The sequence below is a fragment of the Ammospiza nelsoni genome, chromosome 2 (assembly GCF_027579445.1).
Source record: "Ammospiza nelsoni isolate bAmmNel1 chromosome 2, bAmmNel1.pri, whole genome shotgun sequence".
In the NCBI taxonomy this organism is placed as follows: Eukaryota; Metazoa; Chordata; class Aves; order Passeriformes; family Passerellidae; genus Ammospiza; species Ammospiza nelsoni.
Window position 1 is genome coordinate 106,503,152 of NC_080634.1, and position 22,562 is coordinate 106,525,713.

Consider the following 22,562-nt stretch of genomic DNA (forward strand, 5'->3'; position numbering starts at 1 on the left):
TATTAATGGAATTATTTCAGAGAGTGAAGTAGAAAATGCCAGAGATTATCAAGGGAAAATTGATAGGCCTTCCTTTCTTTTCAGTATAAACTCTTCATTTTGGTGTAATTTTTCAATTTTGTTTCAGGGACTCCTGTTTGCTTTTGGAGTACTAAGGGAGAGGCAGCACCTTTCTCTGTAGGAGTTAGCTAATACATAAGAGAAAGGGTTGTGGGGTGGTGAATATGTTGGAATTTTGACTACTTTATATGAAATTTAATATCATGTACCAGTGATATATCTTTAGAATTATTTCAAAACTCCATAGAAAAGTGGTGGGGTCGAATGTCTGAATCACTCACTAGGAGATGAATAGGAGTGGAATACCCTCTTTGAGCTTCTAATTAAGATGGAATTGTGTGTGTCTGATTCCAGTGACAGGTACAGCCTAGCAGGAATCTGCAGTTAGGGCTCACCATTTTCCTGTTCTATAAAGAAGAGTGAGGACAGCTGAGGTTTCTGCACCTTTGGACTTCAGCAGAGTTCAGGCATCACATTGTTTGAGTGCCTGGTTTGCAGCACCAGTGGATGGTCTTTAAATCAACTGGATGTTTTGAACTTGACCCAGAGACTGTAAATCCATAGATATCCATATGTGCTTGGGGAATAACCCTGATAAGGACATGTGTCAAAGTTACATCACAGTCTGGAACTGAACCTGTCTTCAAGTGCCTTGAGGGGAATACAGCTTTCAGTGCATAATTGCAGACAAAAATCATTCTTGCACTGTGGTAATGTAAAGGTTCTGAAATACTGAAGAAACTTGCCATTGGTGTTAAAGGAATGACAGTGTTGCCATCCTGTTTGTGTGTAGAGGGGGAGATTTCACCTGTTTCAGAATTGCTGTGACAGCATAGGCAGCATCACAATAATCAAGACTCTTGGCTTCACTTTGGACTCCTTGGCCTTATGAAAGTAATGAGATTTCCCTGAACATGATCTTATTCCCACTGAGCATGGACAGCTCTTGCCTGTTTGTCCTTTTTTTCCTCATCCCTGCTGATCTCTACTGCTTAGCTCCCTGCCATAGGCTTCTTGACTACAAGTCTTAATTCTGCCTTTTGGCAAATATGGCCAAGGAGTATTGTAATTTAATATGTGAAAAATAGTGAAGGTGAGACTTGGTTAATAAATTTGATGTAAGCTGTTCATAGTGTGTTGCCTGACTATATTTTGAGTTCCAGATTGTTTGGCTTCACCTAACAGACTCTGATCTGTCATTGCTGTAACTTGTTGTTCAGATTAATCCTCAAGAAAATTTAAAATACAAATATATATGACTAGCAGGATTGGCTGAAGAAAAACTGAGGTTTCTGCTGAGTGGCAATGGAAAGGACTGAAACCAAGGAAGTGGATTCTGGAGCTGTGTGCCAGAGCACCACCAGGATGTTGATAAGAAGGACATGGGGGGTACAGAGGAACTGTGGCCAAGTGACTGAAGGAATGGACCAGATGTTGGTTCTCATGCAGCTGTGCAGAATTCACCAAGCTCTTCCTGCTGCTCCAACTACACTTTTTTTTTTTCATTAATCTCATTTGATTGTCCCTTTTCTGTGCTCTAGCTGTAACTGTGGCTTCAGATGAGGTGCTCTCCCCACCCTCCACTGTGCTGAGCACTATTAGAGGTGGAAGCAGCAGCCTACTCACATGAGGTCTCTAGCTATTTCTGAGATTCAGAGTGGTGCTGTTCAGAGCATTTGGGAAACTTGGATGCCAACTCTTGGGTGAGGAACAAGCCTGGTTACACCCCTTGACTCGAGACCTGTGTCCTGTCTGTATCCCAGCTCTGGTTTCCATAACGAGTTTGGTTTTTGATTACCCATCTTGAGATCATTACAAGGGTAATCAACCTTTGACTAAGTCTTCTAAAGTGAGCACCATCCAGGCTGGACTGAATCAGACAGGATGTTTTTGGGAAAAAATTCAATGACATCAGGAAATAAGATGATGGATATGAAGGCAACAACTGACCTAAACTACTGAAAGAGACTTAATTCTGGCACTTGCTGATTAGGTTGTATTTAAGCCATTTGATTTAGTGTTCTTTTTTCCTAAGGTAGAATGTGTGCATGCACATGCAATTTTGAGATTTGTTTTAATCTTGTTTTAGGGGAGTTAATAATAGCATTACTACAAGGTCAAACGAGAATTTACTCATGTAATAGGAGTATTGAGGTGACTGTGTGTTGCCAGGAGAGAGGTGGTTTGCTTTGTTTTGAAAGGTGAGAGCATTTGGAGTTAGCAACCTAATGGATATGTTTGCCTGTGTTAGCCTGTAATTATATCATACGCTAATCTTTGATTATTTTTTTTTATTTCAGATTTTGATGCATACCAAGGAGATGGTGCAGAAGGTAATGCTGAGCATTTTCATTAAACAACAACACTTAAAGAGCACACCTGGTGAAATTTTTTTTTGTTCCAGGAGAACTGTAACCCAAACAGACCTGAAATCACTTCTTAGGATGCCTGGTTTACAAATGTAATCCTTCCTGATGGATTATAGCTTTTTTCTTTTCCTACCACAGATATGATCTGGACCCTGCTTGAAGCCTATGTGGGACTGTTTCAAGCAAATTAGCAACAGTGCTAATTAGAGTTTACTCATAAATCTGTTACACCATGTGTTCTAGTGGTTTGTTATGGTTTATTTTTTGGCATCCTTTAAACTCTGTCACAGGGTGTTTTTTTGACTCTGTGGAGTTTAACATGGACATAGCCATGTTGCAGTTTTTACAGCTGCATTGAGTTCCCAGCACTGAAAATGTCAGGTCTTCATTTTTTTTTCAAATTAATATTTCGCAATTATATCCGTCTGCCATTTTTTTGTTGTTGATGTGACATTTACTGGTGTTGGCAATTTTTCTTTTTACCTTTTTTCTTGCTAGGCCTTTCATATGCACCTCAGGCTTTTTTATGTTCCTCAGTTTGTCTAGAGTTTGCTCCATTATCCAGAGTATTACACAAGTATGGCTGGTGTTTGAATACAGTCTTCTCCAAGCCCGGCCTTTAAATTGTTACAATAATCAGAAGTGATGTGAGGGGCAGAGTGTCAGTCAAAGATAAGGGGTTCAGTAAATGTTTGTGTCTGTCTCTGGGTGTAATTGTTCAATAGTTCAGCCTGGAAAGAGAAAACTTGTTGGTCATAGTAGCTAGATCCTTCTCCAAAAGGAGCATTCCCTGAAAGATCTGCTGCCCAGGGGAGCACAAACACAGGTGGTTGGAATAGCAGCAGTTAAAAGATGGGAGAGGGAAGATGGAAATATGAAGCCATCTTCATAATCTGAAAAAATGAAGAAGAGCAGACTAATCTGGGCAGTGCTGTGGTATTCTCAGGTGCTGTCATCCACAGATTTATTTGAAATGGAAAATCTAAGTATTTTTTCTCTCTCCCTTTTTTTTTTTTTTTTCCCTGTGGTATTGTGATGGCTGCAGGTGAGATGGGATACCTGACTGTGATCATACCTGTCAAACACTTTGGCTGACTGCCTTGTCTGAATTTGCCCAGCAGTCTTGTGGAAGTGATTTTCTTGTGTCTTAGCAGTCCAAAGTTATTTTTGATCAGAATTCTTGCTGTTTCTCAAGATCAGACTTGTTCACTAACTTTTTTTTTCTAGTATTCATTTAGTAAAATGTTACCTATTTGTATTATGTACACAACTGGACAGTGGTCTTTTAACATGTCAGTGACTGAAGTGTCTTTATTCTCTTTAAATTCAAATAGGTTTTAATGAAATGTACAGACCTATGAGTAAAAGTTTACATTTTCTTGCTAGTATACTTTTTAGTGTTTAAAGGGTAATTTTTGAACCCTGAAAGTTATGTGAGACTTGTAGATGATGGAGTGCCTCTTTTTTGTTTTTCAAAGCAATTTTTTTTTTGTTTAGATGAACCTTGAAGTGATTTATGGAGACACAGATTCCATTATGATAAACACTAATAGCACCAGTTTGGATGAGGTCTTCAAGCTGGGGAATAAGGTAAGGAACTTTTTCTTTTTGAAGATTTCCTGCATAGGTCTGTGTTGTTATTCTGAGTGGAGCAGATGGCATTAAGAGAGGGTTCTGTGGCACAAGCAGACAATATACCATAGGAAAGAACTTCACAATGTGTGGAACCTATGAAGTAGTAAAAACTCAGCTATACCTGCTCTTTTTCAGGTGTAGCTATTCTGTGCATTTTTAAAAGTGATTAAATGAACCATTTCATTGCATAACAAGCTTTATTTACTAATCCTAAGGTAGCAGGAGAGTATCTCAATATTTGGTGAACCAAAGTGTGAGGTACAATTTCTCCTCCAAGTTAATTTCAATTACAACACGAACAGTTCTGATTTTTTTTTTCACAGGGGACATTTCCCAGTTTAGTTTTATATAGTTAGGTAATTTGTATGACACTCAATATGTTATCAGATTTCCAGTGGTAAGTTCAAATATTAATTTTCATGGTGTACCAGATACAGAAGAGATCTGATTGATTAGGAGCTGGCAATCGATGATGTGGAAGTTTTGTGGCTCTCTGAAATTGTGGAAGAAAAGTGAGAAATATTTCAGAACCTTCTAAAGAAAAGATGTAAGAGAAGCTGTTTTTGAAAGATGCAAGAAATTGTGATGAGAATGAGACCTATGGAAACTCTAAGAAAAACCAAAGAAAGCAAAGATGTATTCAGTACAGTATTAAACAGAAGTAATTTCATTTTAAGGCAGAGAGTGATTCCAGGTTTTTTTAGAATACTTCTGCCTTCATGACAGTGGGAACATTTAGAAGTAGATGCATTCAGGAGCAGAAAATGGGATAATAACTTGATATCATAACTGAGTAGCAGGAGGGCTGTTGGCATGGTAGAAAGCAGTCTTTCTTTTTTGTTTGCCACATGCAAGATAATATATAATTTCTAGTGTATATACAGTAGTCTATAAGAAAGTTTAATCTTACTTCAGTTGTGTGTGTGTGTGGTTTCATTCTGGTTTATTTTTTGTCCCTGTGCTCCCATTTGATGGCTAAACATTACAGAGGATAGTTAAATAACAATAACTTTTATGAAATCTGACAGGATAAGCATGATAGGTTAAGTACATCTGAATTAGAGTCAGGTTTTCTGAGAGAATAGGTATGTGTTTGAACTTGTCAGCTGCTTAATGAGAGTAAAATCTTAAGCTTTTTTAATCCATTGTACTTCTGTATTGTGTATCAGGTTTTTTTAATTGAACATAAAAAAAAGGACAGAAAGATATGTTTTGATTAAAATCATGTACAACATATAAAAAGTGAGTAAACTTATCTCTGTAAACCAGCACAATCAAACCTTGCATCAAAATTGCAGATGTTTTGGCTTTCAATATTCTTTCTGTGGCAGAAAAAAGTGATTTATATCTGTCTCATTTCACGTTTCTTGTTTGTTTGTTTGTTTGTTCCTCAAGAAAGTGGCAGTTGTTCTTTTTGCTAACACTTTGATCACTTGCATTTTCCTTGTTTTGAGTAATTCCTATTAAAAAAATCAGGATAAAGAATTGTCTGTTTTGATGAGGAACACTCTCAAGAAATGTCTCTGCTCCACTGCATAATAATTTCTTTCCCAAAGTTTTGTGTTCAGAGGTGAGGAATATTAACATTGCTTTCACTGTAGTTTTGCTTTAACGTAGATTGTGTGGAAGGCACAGAGGTTTAATGCAAACAATTACAGTGGGAGCAGTTAGTGAGTGTACCCCTGTTCTGATGTAAAGTTTGAATTTATGAATTGTCTTCAGCAGTGAAGCATTCCTCCAAGAAATTAATTTTGGTTTTTTATTGGAGAAAATTCTCTTATGTGCCTTCTGAATTCCCCCATCTAATGTGTGTTTTCTCTCCCACCCTTAACCCTCCAGTATTTACATCCATGCCCTTTTCAGTCATTACTTAGCAGAAGTTTTTTCTCATTTTCTGTGTGTCCTTGTGAATCCCATTGTCCAGTACATTCAGTACCGAACTCTTACTGGGTTTTGAGCACTTGGGTAGTATGCTGTAAGAAAGAAAAGTGGAAAATAAAAATTGCAGAAAAATGTTCAGAGGAATTGTTTGACTGTTTTAAGAAAGAAGATATGAACCTTGTAGCAAAATGGTTTTTGCCTCATGATGTCCTTCAAAATTTAGAAATATACAGGAGACATCAAAGTAATGGTAATTCCTGCTATAGGGGGTACAGAGGTCTAAGAGAGAAAAACTAAGTACACACATATATGTATACACAGAAATGAAAAGTTTTTAAGGAAGGTTTTGGTTAAAATGGTAATCTGAGTTCAAAGCTAGATAGGAAACCAGTGAGATTTTATGCTGAAGGTCCTGTTCTTGGTGAGAGTATCTGGATGGCAAAAGAACTTAAATGCATATCCAACTTCAGTGAGACATGAGAAGCGGATAGTTCATAGCTGATAGTAAAAGTGTGAGTGAATATGGATACTGAAAATCAACAGGGAAAGTTAAATTGTAAAGGAAAGAAAGTAAAGAGCAGAACATGAAGACAGAACAGGACACCTGGCATATGCAGATACTCTGTTGAAGAACATAAACTAAAAACATATGAAGAAAGAAAAAGGAAAAAGGCAAGTGGGAAACTTTCAGCCTAGCCAGTAGGTGGGTGAATGTGTACTGGAACGAAAGTTTTTGTGGAAGGTTCATGCTGTTTTGAGCTGTTGCACTTCTGTTCCCTTAGAAGAGAGGTAAGAGATACTTGGTACTAAATAAGGACAATATATCAGTGCCATGTGAAACTTTTTTGTATGGATAAAACATAGCCTGTGTGTAGATAAACCTCACCTTTTCCTCTCAAGGAAATCAGGCTATGGAAAGGGTGTGTATTTTGTGGGGAAGGGTAAAAGAAACTTGCCTGTTTTTCCTGACATGCACACACAGAGCTCTAGTCTGCAGTCATAGTTTTTCTCCCCTCCCTGGTTTAGGATGAGAGTGGGAAGAAAGAAAGGTGCCTTTGCAAGATAGCTTTTCTATAAGGCTATTTGCCCTTTCTGTCTGAGTGACCATCTCTTGTCTTTGCCTAGTAAGTAGGTCCCTACTGTGAAATCTCTTGTTTGCTTAATTTATGGGAGAGGTTAGGTGGAGTAGCTGTTCTGGTAAAATGACCTGGAGTCAGTTATCTCCAAGGTCACTTCAATCTCATGTTTATCTGCCTTCCTTAATTTGATTAAGGAGTCAGATGTACCAAGCTGTAGATACTAAAAAAGTCAATGGGTCAACCTTAATTTTAGTAGTAACTTGTAGTTACTAGTGTGCAATGAATTAGTGATATCTGACCAGTCTTTAAAATGTGTATGCAAATACACAGGGTGTAATGTAACTTGTTTTAAAACTTAAGAACAATTGACTTTGTCCATTGTTAAATTGTTGCATTTGTCATTAATGTTGGTGCATTTGCAGATCAAAAATGAAGTGAACAAGCTGTACAAATTGTTGGAAATTGATATTGATGGAATTTTTAAGTCCTTGCTATTGTTAAAGAAGAAGAAATATGCTGCTCTAAGTGTGGAACCAACAGGAGATGGGAAATATGTAACTAAACAAGAGCTGAAAGGGCTGGATATAGTCCGGAGAGATTGGTGTGATCTTGCTAAACAGACTGGCAAGTGAGTTTCTTTTTGGCATTGTCTTCTTTGCTCTGAAACAGTAAACATTTGTACTTACTTTTCTAAACATTTGATACTGTGTTTCTTGAAGATCACAGTTGTTAACTAACATGAGGACTTAGCTGGTTTTTGGAGGAGATGTAAACGTCTGCCATTCGTAATAGGTTAGACCTGCGCTAGTCCGAATGTCACTGAATTTCACTCTCTGGTTTTGTATCTCCTGTGGAAGCTGTACTTTTGAGTTGTCAGTGTTGTAAATGTCATTTAATAAACCAGGACTGAAATCTTGTGAAGATGGCAGATGCTGTCAGCATTTGGAGTTGTAGGTTCTAGGTCAGATGTTTTATTTCCTGAAGAAGCTGGTACTCAGCACTTTCAGCACCCTCTAAAAAAGCTGGAAGTGCACGGGTGCAGCCTGAGGAAGTAGTCCCTTTCCCCAAGACTGCTTCTCTTTCCTTTTGCCATGAGGCTTCATTATTATGGATACTGGATTGACTATTTATTAATTGTCGTTGCACAGGGCATTTTAATGCTTTAATTCAGTAGAAGCAACACATTTAGCATCATAGAAAGAAAGAGAGAGTGGAGAGGTGGTCATCTGGGTGCTGACTCATTGTATAATGCCTCTTGAAAACTTAAACAGCTCGTGGTCCAAATGTATCCAAAAATGAATACTTTTCACATCTGTAAAAATACACCACATACTTGCTTACTGTTCTTAAGACTTGCATTTTCTAAGAAAAGATGCATCATAATAGAAGCAAATTTTTCCAAGTTAGGAATGTATTAGTAATTAAAGCTATACAAATGTTGGAGAGTGTTCTTTAGTGACTAACTCTTCTGCAGCTGGCAGATCTTCCAACCACATTTTGCAGATATAGGCAAGACTTTGCTTACTTGATATGTTCTCTTCTCCCCCATATCTTAAGATACCTGCTATGGAATAATAAATGGAAAAATGAATGACAGAAGAAAATAGAAAGTTGCACTCACCCATTCCAAGTCATTATTTCGCATTAGAACTATTTGCAGTAATTTGCCTTTAGTAAAACAAGTAAATAAATAAAACACAACATAAAATATACTGGTAAATTTCTATAATTTTTTCATTAGACTTCGTCCTTGGGCTCTTTAATGTCTAGAGAAAATCTAGGGGAAGAGAACATTCTGTCTGTTGTAATGGTTTTGCACGTGCCAAGCTTTTCTTAATTTTAATGCTATTTTTGCAGCTATGTAATTGGTCAGATTCTTTCTGATCAGCCCCGAGACATAATTGTGGAAAATATTCAAAGGCGACTTATAGAAATTGGAGAAAATGTGGTCAGTGGTCAGATCCCTGCAAATCAGTTTGAAATAAACAAGGTAAGTGATCTTGCACTTTTCTGTCTCAGAAAAACTTTGCTGTTCCTGCATATATTGACTGCTGACAAAAATATTTAATCCTTATGATGCTGTGAAACAGCAGGAGTTTTATTAGGTAGTTCAGGATAGTTCAGGACATGCTGTGAAGATTCTACAATTTGAGGGGGAAAAAGCCCTACTGGGGCTGGAGGCTCCAGAATAACACCTTAGTGTCTTGTCCCATCCTGCTGTTTACCAGGCTCCCTCTGCACTTTGAGAATGATATGATATTTTCAGGGGAAGTTCTCTCCTAAGCTGTTACTTTATATTTCAGGCTTGAAATGCATAAACTGAAGAATGCATTGGAAACAAATCAAATACTCTGTTTTCTAGAAAACTCTAATAATATTTCCCTAGAATGCTCTGTATAAAAATGTTAATAGTCATTTTGAGACCTCATTCAAGACTTTTGTGCAACAAGAAGTAAAATACTCTGCCTTGTTTACAGCAGTTTTAGCAGCAGTGTTGCGGTTTTAGGGGTCTTTTTTTGGGAATCCTCAATGATAAAAACTGTATTTTTAGCTTCAGAGACTCCCCTTTCCTGTTGAGGGGGTGTTTCACCAGTGAATTGGGCATTACATGCCCCTCTTATGGTTCTGATAGAAATCTATCAACTGTCCATCCAAAGTCTTTTTCTTTTGCCAGCTGGACATCTGTCTGCTCTGTGTCAATCAGTTAAGAAATGTGTTCAGGTTGTCATATTAGTGTAGAGAAATCACTGAATTTTATGGTTGACTCAAAAAAAGAATGTTCTAATGCAAATCTTCTAAAAGCACTTAGTGTCCCTGTAAAAGATATATATAGCAAAATGTTCACTTAAAATTCCTAAAGTTCCTCTGTTTTATTACTTCAGAAAAAAAATGTATTTAACTATTAAGTCAAGTCTAGAAATTGTTTCTAAGAATTGGGATGGCAGTAAATATTTAAATGTAGCATTTTATTTTGTTTAAAGGAAAAAGTCATTGTGGAATCTCAGCAGTATGAGATACACACAAGTATTTAAATTCACTTGTACCCTCTTGCTGCAGAGCTTGTTGTGTACCCTTAGCTACACAACATTCAGACTTACTGTATGAACAGGAGTAAGGGGGTACTGTCTGGCTCTATTTTTGTATTTTGCATAATATTGTCATCTTCAATTTAGTTTAATTTTAAAACAATTGCATTATGATCACAACACTTACGCATTTTTCAGATAGTAATTGTAAAAACATCCTTTTGTTTTATTAATAATAACATTTATAAAATTTGAAGGACTGGTTCCTAGGGCTTAACATATGGCAAATAAGTTTGTTACAGTTCTTTTATCTTACTTTGTGTTTCAGATGAACTTGTAAATAGTAGAAGGATGAAGATAGCTTTTATGTGGTCTTGTCTTTTAAAGCTCTGAGTTGTCCATCACTGAAGTAATGGATTTTTCTCATAGTTATGTTTCTGTTTTCCCCTTTGATATTTTAGGCATTGACAAAAGATCCCCAGGATTATCCTGACAAAAAAGCCTTGCCACATGTGCATGTGGCCATGTGGATAAACTCTCATGGAGGCCGAAAGGTGAAGGCAGGAGACACAGTGTCATATATCATTTGTCAGGTAAAAATCTCTTTCTTTATAGCTAAATACTAGGTATTGTTTTGAGATACAGCAAAAAAAAAAAAACAAAAAAAAACAGCTTAGCTCCAGCTCCTGGGAAATTAGTTTTGTCATTTCTTTTTGGTGAGGTAGTCTTATATTTTAAAATAGTCTGTTGTCTGTACTACATTTGGTTTTATAGAGCATTGTGATCAGCTCAGCAACTATTTCCATATAGTGACTGGTAAAATCTCCCTGAACTCATTCATGTTTGGAGCTAGAACTTAGTTTGAAGAAAATGCCTAGTCTTCATTTTCAGCAGAAGAAAATTCTGGTGGTGAAGACCCTTTAATTTGTGGAAAGATAATTGTTGTTGGTGGTTAAATAATGTCATTGTTTTTTCCAGTATCACCTTTGTCTGTTCAATTCATAGTCATTGGATCTGCTGGCACCTCTGATGTATAGACTGGGAAATTTGAGCCACTTTCTGGTTTCAGGTGTTTACCCTATAAATGCTTATCCCTATTTAACAAATATATACTCCACTTTGGTTCTGTTAATTTTAAAAAAATAGTAGATTGAGTTAGATGGACAAAGGGATCTTTTAGGCCAAGCTGATGAACTTAACAATGTGACTATTTCAGCTCCTTCATTATTTTCAAACCAAAATATACTGTATTTGACTTAATTGAGAGTTCTTGGCCTGGCACCCCAAAGCTGCCAAGACTTTTGAGAGCTGGGCCACGGGTGCGGCTGAGCAGTGGCACAATACAAGAGAAGAATATACTTGTTGAAAGAAGGGAGCTGAAGGAGTTGCATTGTAATTATTTTTGCAAAGCAGCTGGATGAGCTGAATAGTCCTAAATTAATTTTGTTCTGAATACTAAGTTGTCTGAAAGGAGTAGGAGGAACCAATGGCTTGCAGTCTGTCTTTATTAGTGATGGGTTTTCAGTCCATCATTGCTGACCCTGTTGAAACCACTAGCTTGTCTTAAATGAAAAAATGAAGGTGTCATGTATTAATGCATTTGTTCTACTTTGCTTTAAAAAAATCAAAAAAGAGACTATACTTAGAAATAGCCCCCCAAACAGTTGTGGTGCTTCACCCTACCCTGCCCCATTCCTATAAATGTTTACATCTATTACAGAATCTTGCAAAAGTACTGCTTTGAGTTTTGCTCTAAGATTTTTGACACACATTAGAAATAATATTTCCTGGGGCAGTTGAGGAGTGGGATTACAATTCTACAGCTTTAACTGAGTTATATTTTCCAAGAGTACTGTCGTCTTAGATCTGATACTTAATTCCTCCATGTATATTGTTTTCAATTTAGTAATTGCCTTCCCAAATTGAATTATTTTATCCTTATCTTCCTCTTTCAAGTTAGAGAAGGATGTAATGTATATTTGGACCTCTAAATGCTGTTTCTCTCTTGGCTTGAGATGTCACCATACATTTCTTTCAGTATTTCTGAATATTTTAGAATTTCCTCTTTCTAATCAATGCTGTTGCCTCTGTTATTTATTCATATGCCAATGAGTGCTGGTCCATTCTCTGACCATTCATTCTATTAATATCTTTATAGAATTAAAGAATATAAATTTCCTAGCAAAACAGATATAGTTTTGATATCCACGACTTAGAATTTGCTTGTTGTGCAAAATGATAATGCTGGTTTAGTACAAAGTGAATCCAAAATGCATGCCCTCTGTGTATTTTTAACTGGGCTGATGGCTACAATGTGTTTTCATTGTGCATTTCAGAATTGACAGATGGGACTGTTTACTCTGTCTCCTCGTACTGATTTGCACGTGTAGGCTACAATAATACAAGCTGGTTTTGCATTCTTGAACTTGCTAGTTGATGCCAGCATCAGCAATGCAGTTTTTTTACTACTGTTGGATTTGTATTAGATGCATAATAAATCAACCAAAAGAGTGTGTAATGATTTTGCATTAAAATTATGAGTAATATTTGAAGCATAATCCTTTGTATAGAGTTTTTTCACACTTTGTTTTGTGTGTGTCTCCTTAGGATGGATCAGATCTCAGTGCCAGCCAGCGAGCATATGCTCCAGAACAGTTAAAAAAGCAAGAAAATCTTAAAATTGATTATCAGTACTACCTGTCACAGCAAATACATCCAGTAGTTGCTAGAATATGTATGCCCATAGAGGGAATTGACTCTGTTCTTATTGCAACATGGTTAGGTAAGTATTCTGAATTCAGTTTATTTGAAGAATTTCAAGACCCAAAGAGAGAGGTTTTAATGTATGTTTCTCAACAGAAATGCTTCCCCAGATCGGTCTTTTTACATTGAACAATAGCTTGTGTTACACAGCCTGTAGAAAGCAGTGTGGACTCTAATACTAATTCTGCAGAATAGTATTTTTTCAGAAGGTGATCACTAACATGAATTTAATCTTAAAATCCTTGTTCAGAGTTACAAAATCTGCTTTTCAGAAATGACAGTACTATTGCATGTCTTTGAGATTTTAAGTTACTAAAGGAGTTCTGGAGTGTGTAATATTTTTCCAGAGAGAAATGCTGGCATCTCTGGCATCTTCCCAGGGGGAAAAAAAGTCATAATTACAATGAAAGAATACAAATTTTTACTAGGATGTAAGTGAAGAATTGATTGCTAGACCTGACTTAGCGGATAATAGAAACATAAAATCTTAGTAACAGTAACAGTTTTTACTGTTTCATATGGTGGAATTAAGTGGTCCCAAAACCAAGAAGTGCTGTCAAAAAAATATAACTAATGTTAGTGGTCCATGAAATCAACAGTTTTAATTCAAATGAGCAACAGGGAATTGCTCTTGTTAGAGTTATTTTTCCTTTTAAAAGGATGTCTCATAATTAGAATTAGAGATTTTTCTGCCCAACTGTGACTGCCTCTTTCTTCTCTATTCCCTGGGCTTCTTACCTAGAAAAACTGAGAGGTTGAAAATTTGTTAACAGTTCTATTGGGTCTTTGTTCTTGAAAATACTGTGCTCTGTGTATGTATTCCTTTTAGTGTTGTTTCCTCCTCAAAAGTGATTAACCAACAGGCTTGACTGATCTTGATAAACAGAAATTTTGTGATTTGTAACTCACACGTACTTCGTTATTTTCAAAAGTGTTGTTCAAGGACATGAAAAAGTTGTTAATTTTGCTGGCTATGAAATTATTGACAAGACTGCCTTTTCTCTGAAAGAACTTCTTAGAGAGTTGCACTCTGTCAGTTTAATAGTTTGTGTTTTGCCTGTGTCTACAGGAAGTTCAGACCTGCAGAAATTAATTTATTTGGAATATTGCAACACTCATAGGAAGAGTTAATTGTCAGCATTTTGTGTTTAGGTAAAGAAGGCCAAGATCCAGGATTTGGCCAATTAAAAATCAACTGGTAGAGGGTAGTCTCAGGACCCTTAACCTGTGTAACTGCATCTCTGTAGCTCCCTTAGAAGCAGCTGAATAGCTTGGAGATTGTACTTGGAATGTGTGCAAGAAAGGTGCTTTGCTGTGTCTCAGGAAGGAGGATGATAACCATGAAGGATCTTAATCTCCCAAGACAATCCTTGTACATGCAGCTTTTTCCATCTCCATTTCTGAGTGGTTGAGAAGGAGTTGAAGGCACAAATTCTGCCTTTTCTGAGTCAGCAAAGGCGTCTCTTGGAGGCATTTGATGTTCCACATGTCCTCAACAGCTCTCATGCTCTGAGGAGGTGCCAGCCCTACTCCACACATGCAGGCTGACCACACAAATCATCCTGTTTATTATGTGGCAAGGCCTTGGTATCCAGCTTTCCCTTGATGTCAGAGTTGACTGTGTGGCATGCCTGACTGAAAAGGTCAAGCACTCTTGGTTAGGTTGAAGGGGTTTAAAATAGGCAGCAAAGTTGTACTTCATTTAGGTAAAAGACAGGAACGATTTCTAAAGCTAGTTTATTTTTATTGGCAAAGATTATTAGTCTTGTAGAGTTAAGCTCAAATTCAGAGCTCTTACTCACAACAGGTTAGATTTTCAGAAAAGACTGGCTTCCTTCAGACACCTAAATTAACTACCCAGATCTTAATAACTCTGTGCCACTTGATAGGCACAGAAGGTCCTGCCACTGTTTGCAAGTGCCTGTGCTGCTTTTTGCACTGTAGTACATTCCAGATGAAGATTTCTTTTATGGTCTGTAATAACATCATGCAGCTGAGAGTTTATTAATAGTCCACAATTGTCAGTCTGAAAACCTGTATGTATCTATTACAGTCTTAGATCTGAAGTGTGTTCAGTTTGACCTTGCTGTACAGTCAAAATTTTATCACCTTCCCCAGCTTTGTTTTCTTGGGGAAGCTTAAATTGTGCTTGAGGGTAAAGTCAGGTCCCTTTCAAGACTTCTGATCTGCTTAGGTTTTCATATACAGCACTTGATCAGGGCTGTACATTAGTCATTGCAAGCTGAAGTTATCTTACAGGGTTTTTAAAATGATACTGGAGGCATAGTCGAGTGGTTTTCTTTCATAAAAATCAAAAATCCTTTGTAAGATACAAAAGAGTGCAAGATACTTGAGTCCATCTTGGTAAAACAAGCAAATATGGAAACTGTTAACTGATCTGTGATGCTAAGTTGGGCTTTTTTACTTAGTATTTTCATCATGATATACATCCAAATTCCCATTGTTTTTCCCATCTTGTTGCAAAAAGGCACATTTTCCCATTCTGAAGGATACATAAGCATCATATCTATGGACCAAAACCCTGTTGCATTCTCACTGTGAGTGTCTTCCTCCACTGATCACATTTATTGTATTATGTAGAATATGTGTCTGTATAGGGAGAGTGGTTGTAGAAAAATGATCTTGGCTGCATGTTTAACAGAATCTACAATAATGCATGTTGATAAGGTGTTTCCTGTCACCCTGCTAGTGTGAGTAGATAAAATTGAACTGTGCTGGGGAAGCTTGGCTCACATCAAAGTGCTGAAAAGTTCTTTGTTCTGTCTGTACTCAAAGCAAGTAATTTTAAAAATTATATTCGACACTGAAGAACTGGAGCAAATAATGCAACTTAAAAATTGCAGAGAACCCCTTAAATATAATATTGCTTCACTGTGGAACCAAGTGGAAAAGCACCTTTTATTTTGGGGCATTGTAGGAGGTCTGCTGAGCTTTGAGAGATGGAAGCTTGTTGTTCCTAAAAATGAGAACCTCCTAGGCATACTCCTGCATTCACTCTCTTTGTCTTGAAGTTTCTGTGGAAATGCAGTGACAAGATGAGGATTGTCTCAGTTAGTAAAATACTGAGAAAAAACTAAATAAAGTCTGCAATCTAATCAGTTATATCATTGAATAAATCTGATCTTCCTAAGTCTTGGAGACCTGACTTCATCCTTAAGATATCCAGCTTTTAAACTGGAAGAACTGTATAGCACAGCAATTCTCTTACTGTATTTCAAATAAGGGTTTTTTGTTAATACGTAAGTACTGCTCCTTGTCTCAAAGAAAAGTTCCTTCTTATTTGTGTGTTGTCAGAAATAAGCAGACATTATGGAAGCAGACTTCTTTAACCATGACACTTCTGTACCTGTTACTGCAGAATATTATTTGCTTCAAATGATGGAAGTTGATGACTGGTGTCCTAGACAGTGTTATGATGTTCTGAAAGAGGTGTGTGCTGCTGCCTTAGAGGGATGTGCATGTTGGTGCTCTGCAGATTGCTTGGCATTGGGCATTTCTTAGGAAGGCTGTCTGATTTTAGGGAGTCATTACTGGCTCCTGATGAGGCTTGTCATTAGGAGCACTTCGCAGTTCTGCTCCCTGCTTTGAGGTAGTGTCTGTGTGTTAGCTGCTTCTTGTGAGGACACCCACCAGCACCAAATATATTGGTTTTTTAAATTGTCTTTTAAAAAAATTATTGTTAGAGAATTGTTCAGTTGTCTTTAATGTAGTGTGTAGCAGCTGCACAAACAAACTCTCCAGACAGAAACCAGGATGGATGCTCTCCTTGTGGCACGCAGAATTTACCTCAGGTTTTGACTTTTTTGTTGTTTTGCTCACGTTAGGGAGTGAAGTGAAAGGACAGTGATGAAAATTAAGAATAAAGTCGTGACAAAACTTCATGACAACACAATAAGTAGCCCTAGAGCGTGTGGACTTTGCTGTTTGTGTGCTGGCTGGGTGTTCTGAGATGCTCCAGACCTGCTCAGAACCTGAGAATCGCTAAAGCGCTTTGGAGTTCATAAAAGAAAGAGTGAAAATATGAATTAATAAAAGAGACACGCTAAGATGGATGGATAAAAGAAGCACTACCGATGTGAGTGAGCAAACGAAGGGCCCGGCCGGGCGGGCGGCCCCGCGGGCCCCGCTGCAGTGCGGGGCGCCGGCCGCGGGGTGGCAGCACCGGCTGCCGATTCCCGGCCTCCCGCGCGGGGTCCCTGGGGAAAGGTGCGGGCGGAGCCGCCGCGGCCCCCGAGCACCTGCGGCTGGAATGCGGCATCCCGGGAACGGGCCCCGGGAACAAACCCCGGGCACAGCTCCCGGGAACGGCCCCCGGGAACAGCCCCGGGAACAGCCCCCGGCCCCCGCTCGGCGGCCCGGCGGCCGCGGCGCCCCTGTGCCCGCGGGGGAAGGAAGGGCACAAGCCCTCCACAGAAATGTTGCTTTTAAAATATTGCGTTTAGTTAAAAATCTCTGACCTTTTTTTTCAGGTTCTTGGGTGACCCGCTTAGCTTGCCAGTTAGTAATGGTTTTAATAATTCTGTTGAATAATTAAGGAACGCCTCCCCGAACTTAGTTGTGTTAATTAGTTTGGTCACCCCGCACGTCTGTAATGTCGCAGTGCTTTGTCCTGCATCCAGCCTTGTGGTTTTGGTGCAGTGATAAAGCTCACCTGCAGTCCAGGTAATTTAATGATAGCCCGGAAGACTTTTTCCTGTCAGAGTGAGTCAAAGTTGCTTTGATTTTTATTTCTTCTTGATGTCATGAGGGAAAAAAAAATAAAAAAAAAGGAGTTCAAAGTTCACTGATTAGTCTCATCCTATTAATTTAAAAAATTACCAAAACCAGGTATTATTTTTTTCCCCACTGCCCAATTAGATATCCCCTGATTTGTGTACCAAGTAAAATAATGTGACCAGTGTGACCTGGACTGAGAGGATACCTGTTAGGTGCTGAAATGGATTAACTGAACCAACTAACTATTCCTGAAAGGAGATAATAAATAAAATAGTTCCCAATTCCACAAGATAATTAAGGTAGGCATGTTCTTTCGAAGCCTGATTTGGAGTCCCTTTTATTTCACTGTGGCTGTTTGCACACCAAAACTTAGCTGTATGCTTGGTTCAGCACAATATTTTTTTGTTGTTTTTTCCGGCCAAAACACCTAAGAAAATTCAGAGATAGGTGTGATTTAAATTCTTACAATCAATTTTTTCCCTGTTAAATTAAAATAAAATGACCAATACTTAGTCACTGTTTTTGACTCAGTGTTGGAGAACTGCAGTTGTCTGATGACCAGAATTTGTCTCCTTTTATCTTTTAGTGAGCTACTTTCCTCCATATTTGTGTTTTGGGGAAAAAACCAAAGATTCCTAGCTGAACTGTAATGGTATCTGTATCAGAAAGTTAAAATGATGTTTTTTCATTCCACTTCTGAACTCAGAGTAAACTGAGATTTTTTGTTTTCACCATTACTGTCTTAGATCCAACCTACTGCATAGTTGTTTTTTTGCAAAATCTGAATACTGAACTCCAGTTCCCTTTCTAAACCTTTTATCTACTACCTGTGTGCTGCATATATATTACCAACCCTTCTATTAAAAAAAAAAAGCCAGAAAAAACCCCTACAGTCTTTTTTGGGGGATACCATGTGTATTAAACTGTAAAATATGCTATTAGCTGTGTATTTTACTTTTGCCTTTTTTCTTTAAATGAATAGTGGAGAACTGTATTAAAAGTTTAGAAACCTCCTGGAGGTGAATTGTTAACCTTTCTGCATTGACATTTTTTTCTTTTGGCAAAATTGGCAAGATTGAATAAATTTTAGTGAAACCCATTTTCTATCAAGAACCAAATAAACTTATTTGCCAACGGAATTTTTCCTTGTGCTTGAATTTGTTTTAAGACTGTGACATAAAAATTCAAAATAGTGGTATTAAAGTCAGACATATAAAATCTTTTATATATATAAAGACAATTTATATCTGCCTGCATAGCACAGCTGTTATAAGTGGAATAATATTTGTGTAGTTTAACTGAATATTGTTCCTAACCATTGTCTTTAAGTGTCACGGTACAGTTATAATAAGGTGAAGGTTCACTTTCTATTTGTAGTCTTGGTTACATTTCTTATAGGAATTATTACATTTTTTAACTGAAGTTTATACAGGATATGGTTTAACACATGGTAATCTGTTACTTGGCTTAATGTCTGTTAAATATATTTTTTAAACGCTTCTCTGATCTTTTTGTTTTACTACTAAAGTGAGCCATAGTTTTCTGAAGGTTTTCTCCTACGTGCTCATTTGATTAAGTTTTTTTTCTGAACATGTGTATTTTCCTAAAGTTAACAAAAAACCCCTGTAAATGAGATGCATGGACTTTTAAAATGTTGCACATGACAAAGGATGACAGAACTTGAGGATTTTATTAAGTTTACTTTGGCAGTCTTATTCCTAGAACAGTGAACTTTGTGCTTGCTTGCTTATTTACTTATTTGTGGTTGAATCAGTATTTCTGGGATCTCTTTTGTGTATTTATTTGTTTAAAATCTTGAGTTCTGGCAATCAAAAATAAAGCACTTTGTCTCCTGCGCTGCGGTTTTAAATGCTGCTGCTGAATTTTAACCACTGCATTAGATTGAAACCTCCATGCTGTTAACCACTGAGCCAAAATGAAATCGACCACTGCATTGAAATCAGAGTTGGCAGTTGTGTACAGACTTGAAGGAGTTGGTAATAGCAGTGCACCCGCGTTTCTTTAATGGGGTTTTTATTCCCTGTTTTTGGTATTAATGGTGCCATTTTGATTTAAAGACTGTTTCTTAATCACGATGCACATTTTTATTGAAATATTTTCAATGTAACTTAAGAAGGAAATAATAATAAAGCTATCCTTTAGGAGTGGTTTCCTCAGAAACAAAATGTTCTCTTGCATACTCCCATGATAATGCAGCGTGCTTGTTTTATTTATAAAGCAATCTTGCGTAAGAAGATAAGTAAGATGATTTCTTCATGTCTTGTGAACCTTTATTTGTGGTTAAAAATTGTAGAGTGTATTTATGTTTTATAGAGGAAGTTTTGCTAAGGAGAGATTTTCAGCTTCTGAATTTACATTTTGTAACTTTCTTTTGAATCTGCTTCACCAAGCATATGAAAAATAAGCCTGCTTGCATGGTTGACCTCTTAGTCTTTTGAAATTTTTGTTTCTTTATTAATAGGACTGGATCCCTCCCAATTCAGAGTCCATCACCATTACCATAAAGATGAGAATGATGCCTTGGTTGGTGGCCCAGCTCAGCTCACTGATGAGGAGAAATATAGGGATTGTGAAAGATTCAAGTTTTGCTGCCTCAAATGCGGAACAGAAAATATTTATGACAATGTGTTTGATGGTTCGGTTAGTTGGTTTTTTTGTTTGTTTCGTTTCTGTTCATTGGTGAGAGAGAAAAATGCTTGTAGAGAGAACAGCTTTTCAGATAGGATTCAAATGATGTAGGAGAAGATACCATATTGTTTCAGTCCTGCTATTTATAGCTTTGGAGCAGATAATTGCTGATAGGATAGTGCTGAAATATTTTTCCCACTTTTGCATTTCAGCTGCATCGTCTCGCAGAACGTGTGAGATTATCTGGCTTCATTAATCTGTTTGCCCACAGTTGTGAATGATTGTGCTGTTACTTTTTAAAGGAATCCTTATCTTAACACCTTAGTAACTTCTAGTTCTCTATTTAATAAAACTTTTGTATAGCAGTGGCAGTTTCTTATCCTCAATCATATTAATTGGAACAAAGTGCTTTTTAAACTTGTGTTTATCTTGCTACATCCCACCTCCCTTCTTGAGAGTAAGGTTTTTCTGTCTTATCTTTCCTTCTGTCTCTGTGAATTGAATAAAAAGTCATAGGGGTACATTCTTGTTGAGAAGTTCTGCCAAAAAATGTATCTCTGACCTTGGACCACATCTTGAAGTGGGGCCAAGTATTTAACTCTACAGCATGTTATGTATGTATTAGTCATCGGCAAATTAGCGAGCTTCAGAGTAGTGAAAACCTTGAAACTGAAAGCAAATAAATCTTTTATCTAAATTAAAAGTAATTATTTTAAGTTAATTTGGACAAACAGCAGATGTTTTGCATTTTTTGAATCAAAATAAAGCGGTCTTTGGAAGCATGTAAGAGGAAAAGACACAAATTGAGCGATACTCTGTGAATCCTTGACTTTTTTTCATCGCAGCTGTAAATAAGACAGTTAATTGCATGTAGACTTGACAAGTTACAGATGGGCTAACTGGAGAGGAGTGGATGTCAAACTCCTTAAAAAAAAATATAACCCCACCACTAAACCACAAAAGAAATCCTGAAACCAAGCCAAAAATCTCCTCTATTTCACCTGGAACTGATTAGTGTTGTGAGTGGGGGTTTAGCCGAGATGGCTCACAACAGCTGAGTCTTACCTTGCAAGAAAGTTTTCTGAAGCTGTATGACTGTGCAGCCTACCAGACTGGTGTTACATTGTGAGAATTCCACAAACTTAATTTTAGCTGTTCACACAACACTTCTGGTCCTGAAATTTTAACATCAGGTGTTCAGAAGGTTTTAAAAATATGGGAAAGAGATGGTGCAAAACTGTAAGAGCTGTTCTTTGAACCTGGAGAAAATTAAAGATGATAATGTGATTCTTCTTTATGTGGTTTGTCTCTACAGCCCTGTTGGTAATTTCATAATTAGTATCTACAAGGTTGATTTCAAAGTTCTGATCAGTGGACTGAGGCTGAAGTTTGTCTCTGATAAAACAATAAACCTGGGTTTGTTTAGGTGAAGATGGGGGACCATGATTTGTTCATAGATGTTTGTTTTTTTTTACTCAGCATCTCTTTTTTAATTATTTATTAGTGGTGTGTTCTCTAAAAGAGCTTTCCTTAAGAACAGAATGAAGATATCTCTGCCCTGCAGTTTTCCCATATGGGTGTGGCCAACCATGATGGCAAGAAAGAAGGCCCAGATATTATGGGCCCTTTAAGACTGTTAAAAATATATGTATTATGTCTAAACTTCTGCTTCCATCTTCTGTCATAATGGTGCTGTTTTTACACTTCTGTTGTCAGGGGCGGTTTATTGAACCCAGCTTGCAGAGGTGCAGCAAGACAGAATGTGAGGAGCCTCCTTTCAACTATGTGGTTCAAATGAACAACAAGTTACTGCTGGATATTAGAAGCCACATCAGAAAATACTACAGTGTAAGTATGCAGAAAATACTCTGTTGTAGGAAAGGGGTTTTTCAAATATTGCTGAGGTTTTAGTGACTGTCATGTTACCCCTTTTTTTTGTGTGGTGTAAAGTAGTAGCATGCCGCATCAACCCAACCAACTTTCTGAAAATAAAACAATCAGTGAATTAAAAAATAAATTTAGAATGTTTGTTTTCTCAGTTCAGCCTCAAGATAGATATATTTACATTTCTGTTACTGTTTGTGTCAGCATTATTACAGATGTAGTAGCTCTGTTTTCCAGATCTTTTGCCAGAGTGCATTATCTCAATGCTTTTAGAAAAATCTGTGAAGCTTATCAAATATGTACATATCAGTTTCTCATGTAATTGAAATATGATTCTCTTTCTTCAATTCAAATTGATATATATTGTCTTACATTGTGAAAAGGAAACTCGAATATAGCTCTGTAAAATTCTTTGAAGGACTGTAGGAAGGGAAGTACTATGAATCTTTCTTAAAATTGATTGGGAAGGGAAAAAAAAT

General features: G+C 37.2%; 1 protein-coding gene across 1 annotated transcript in view; it reads left to right on the forward strand.

The window, feature by feature from the left end:
* The window catches only part of POLA1 (DNA polymerase alpha 1, catalytic subunit), a 184,613-nt gene that overhangs the window by 63,124 nt on the left and 98,927 nt on the right, over positions 1-22,562 (forward strand). Inside the window, 8 exon segments of the mRNA XM_059466626.1 lie at positions 2,361-2,393; positions 3,927-4,019; positions 7,447-7,652; positions 8,882-9,014; positions 10,512-10,643; positions 12,658-12,832; positions 20,033-20,211; positions 21,916-22,047. Of these exon segments, the coding sequence (XP_059322609.1) occupies positions 2,361-2,393; positions 3,927-4,019; positions 7,447-7,652; positions 8,882-9,014; positions 10,512-10,643; positions 12,658-12,832; positions 20,033-20,211; positions 21,916-22,047 (1,083 nt within the window).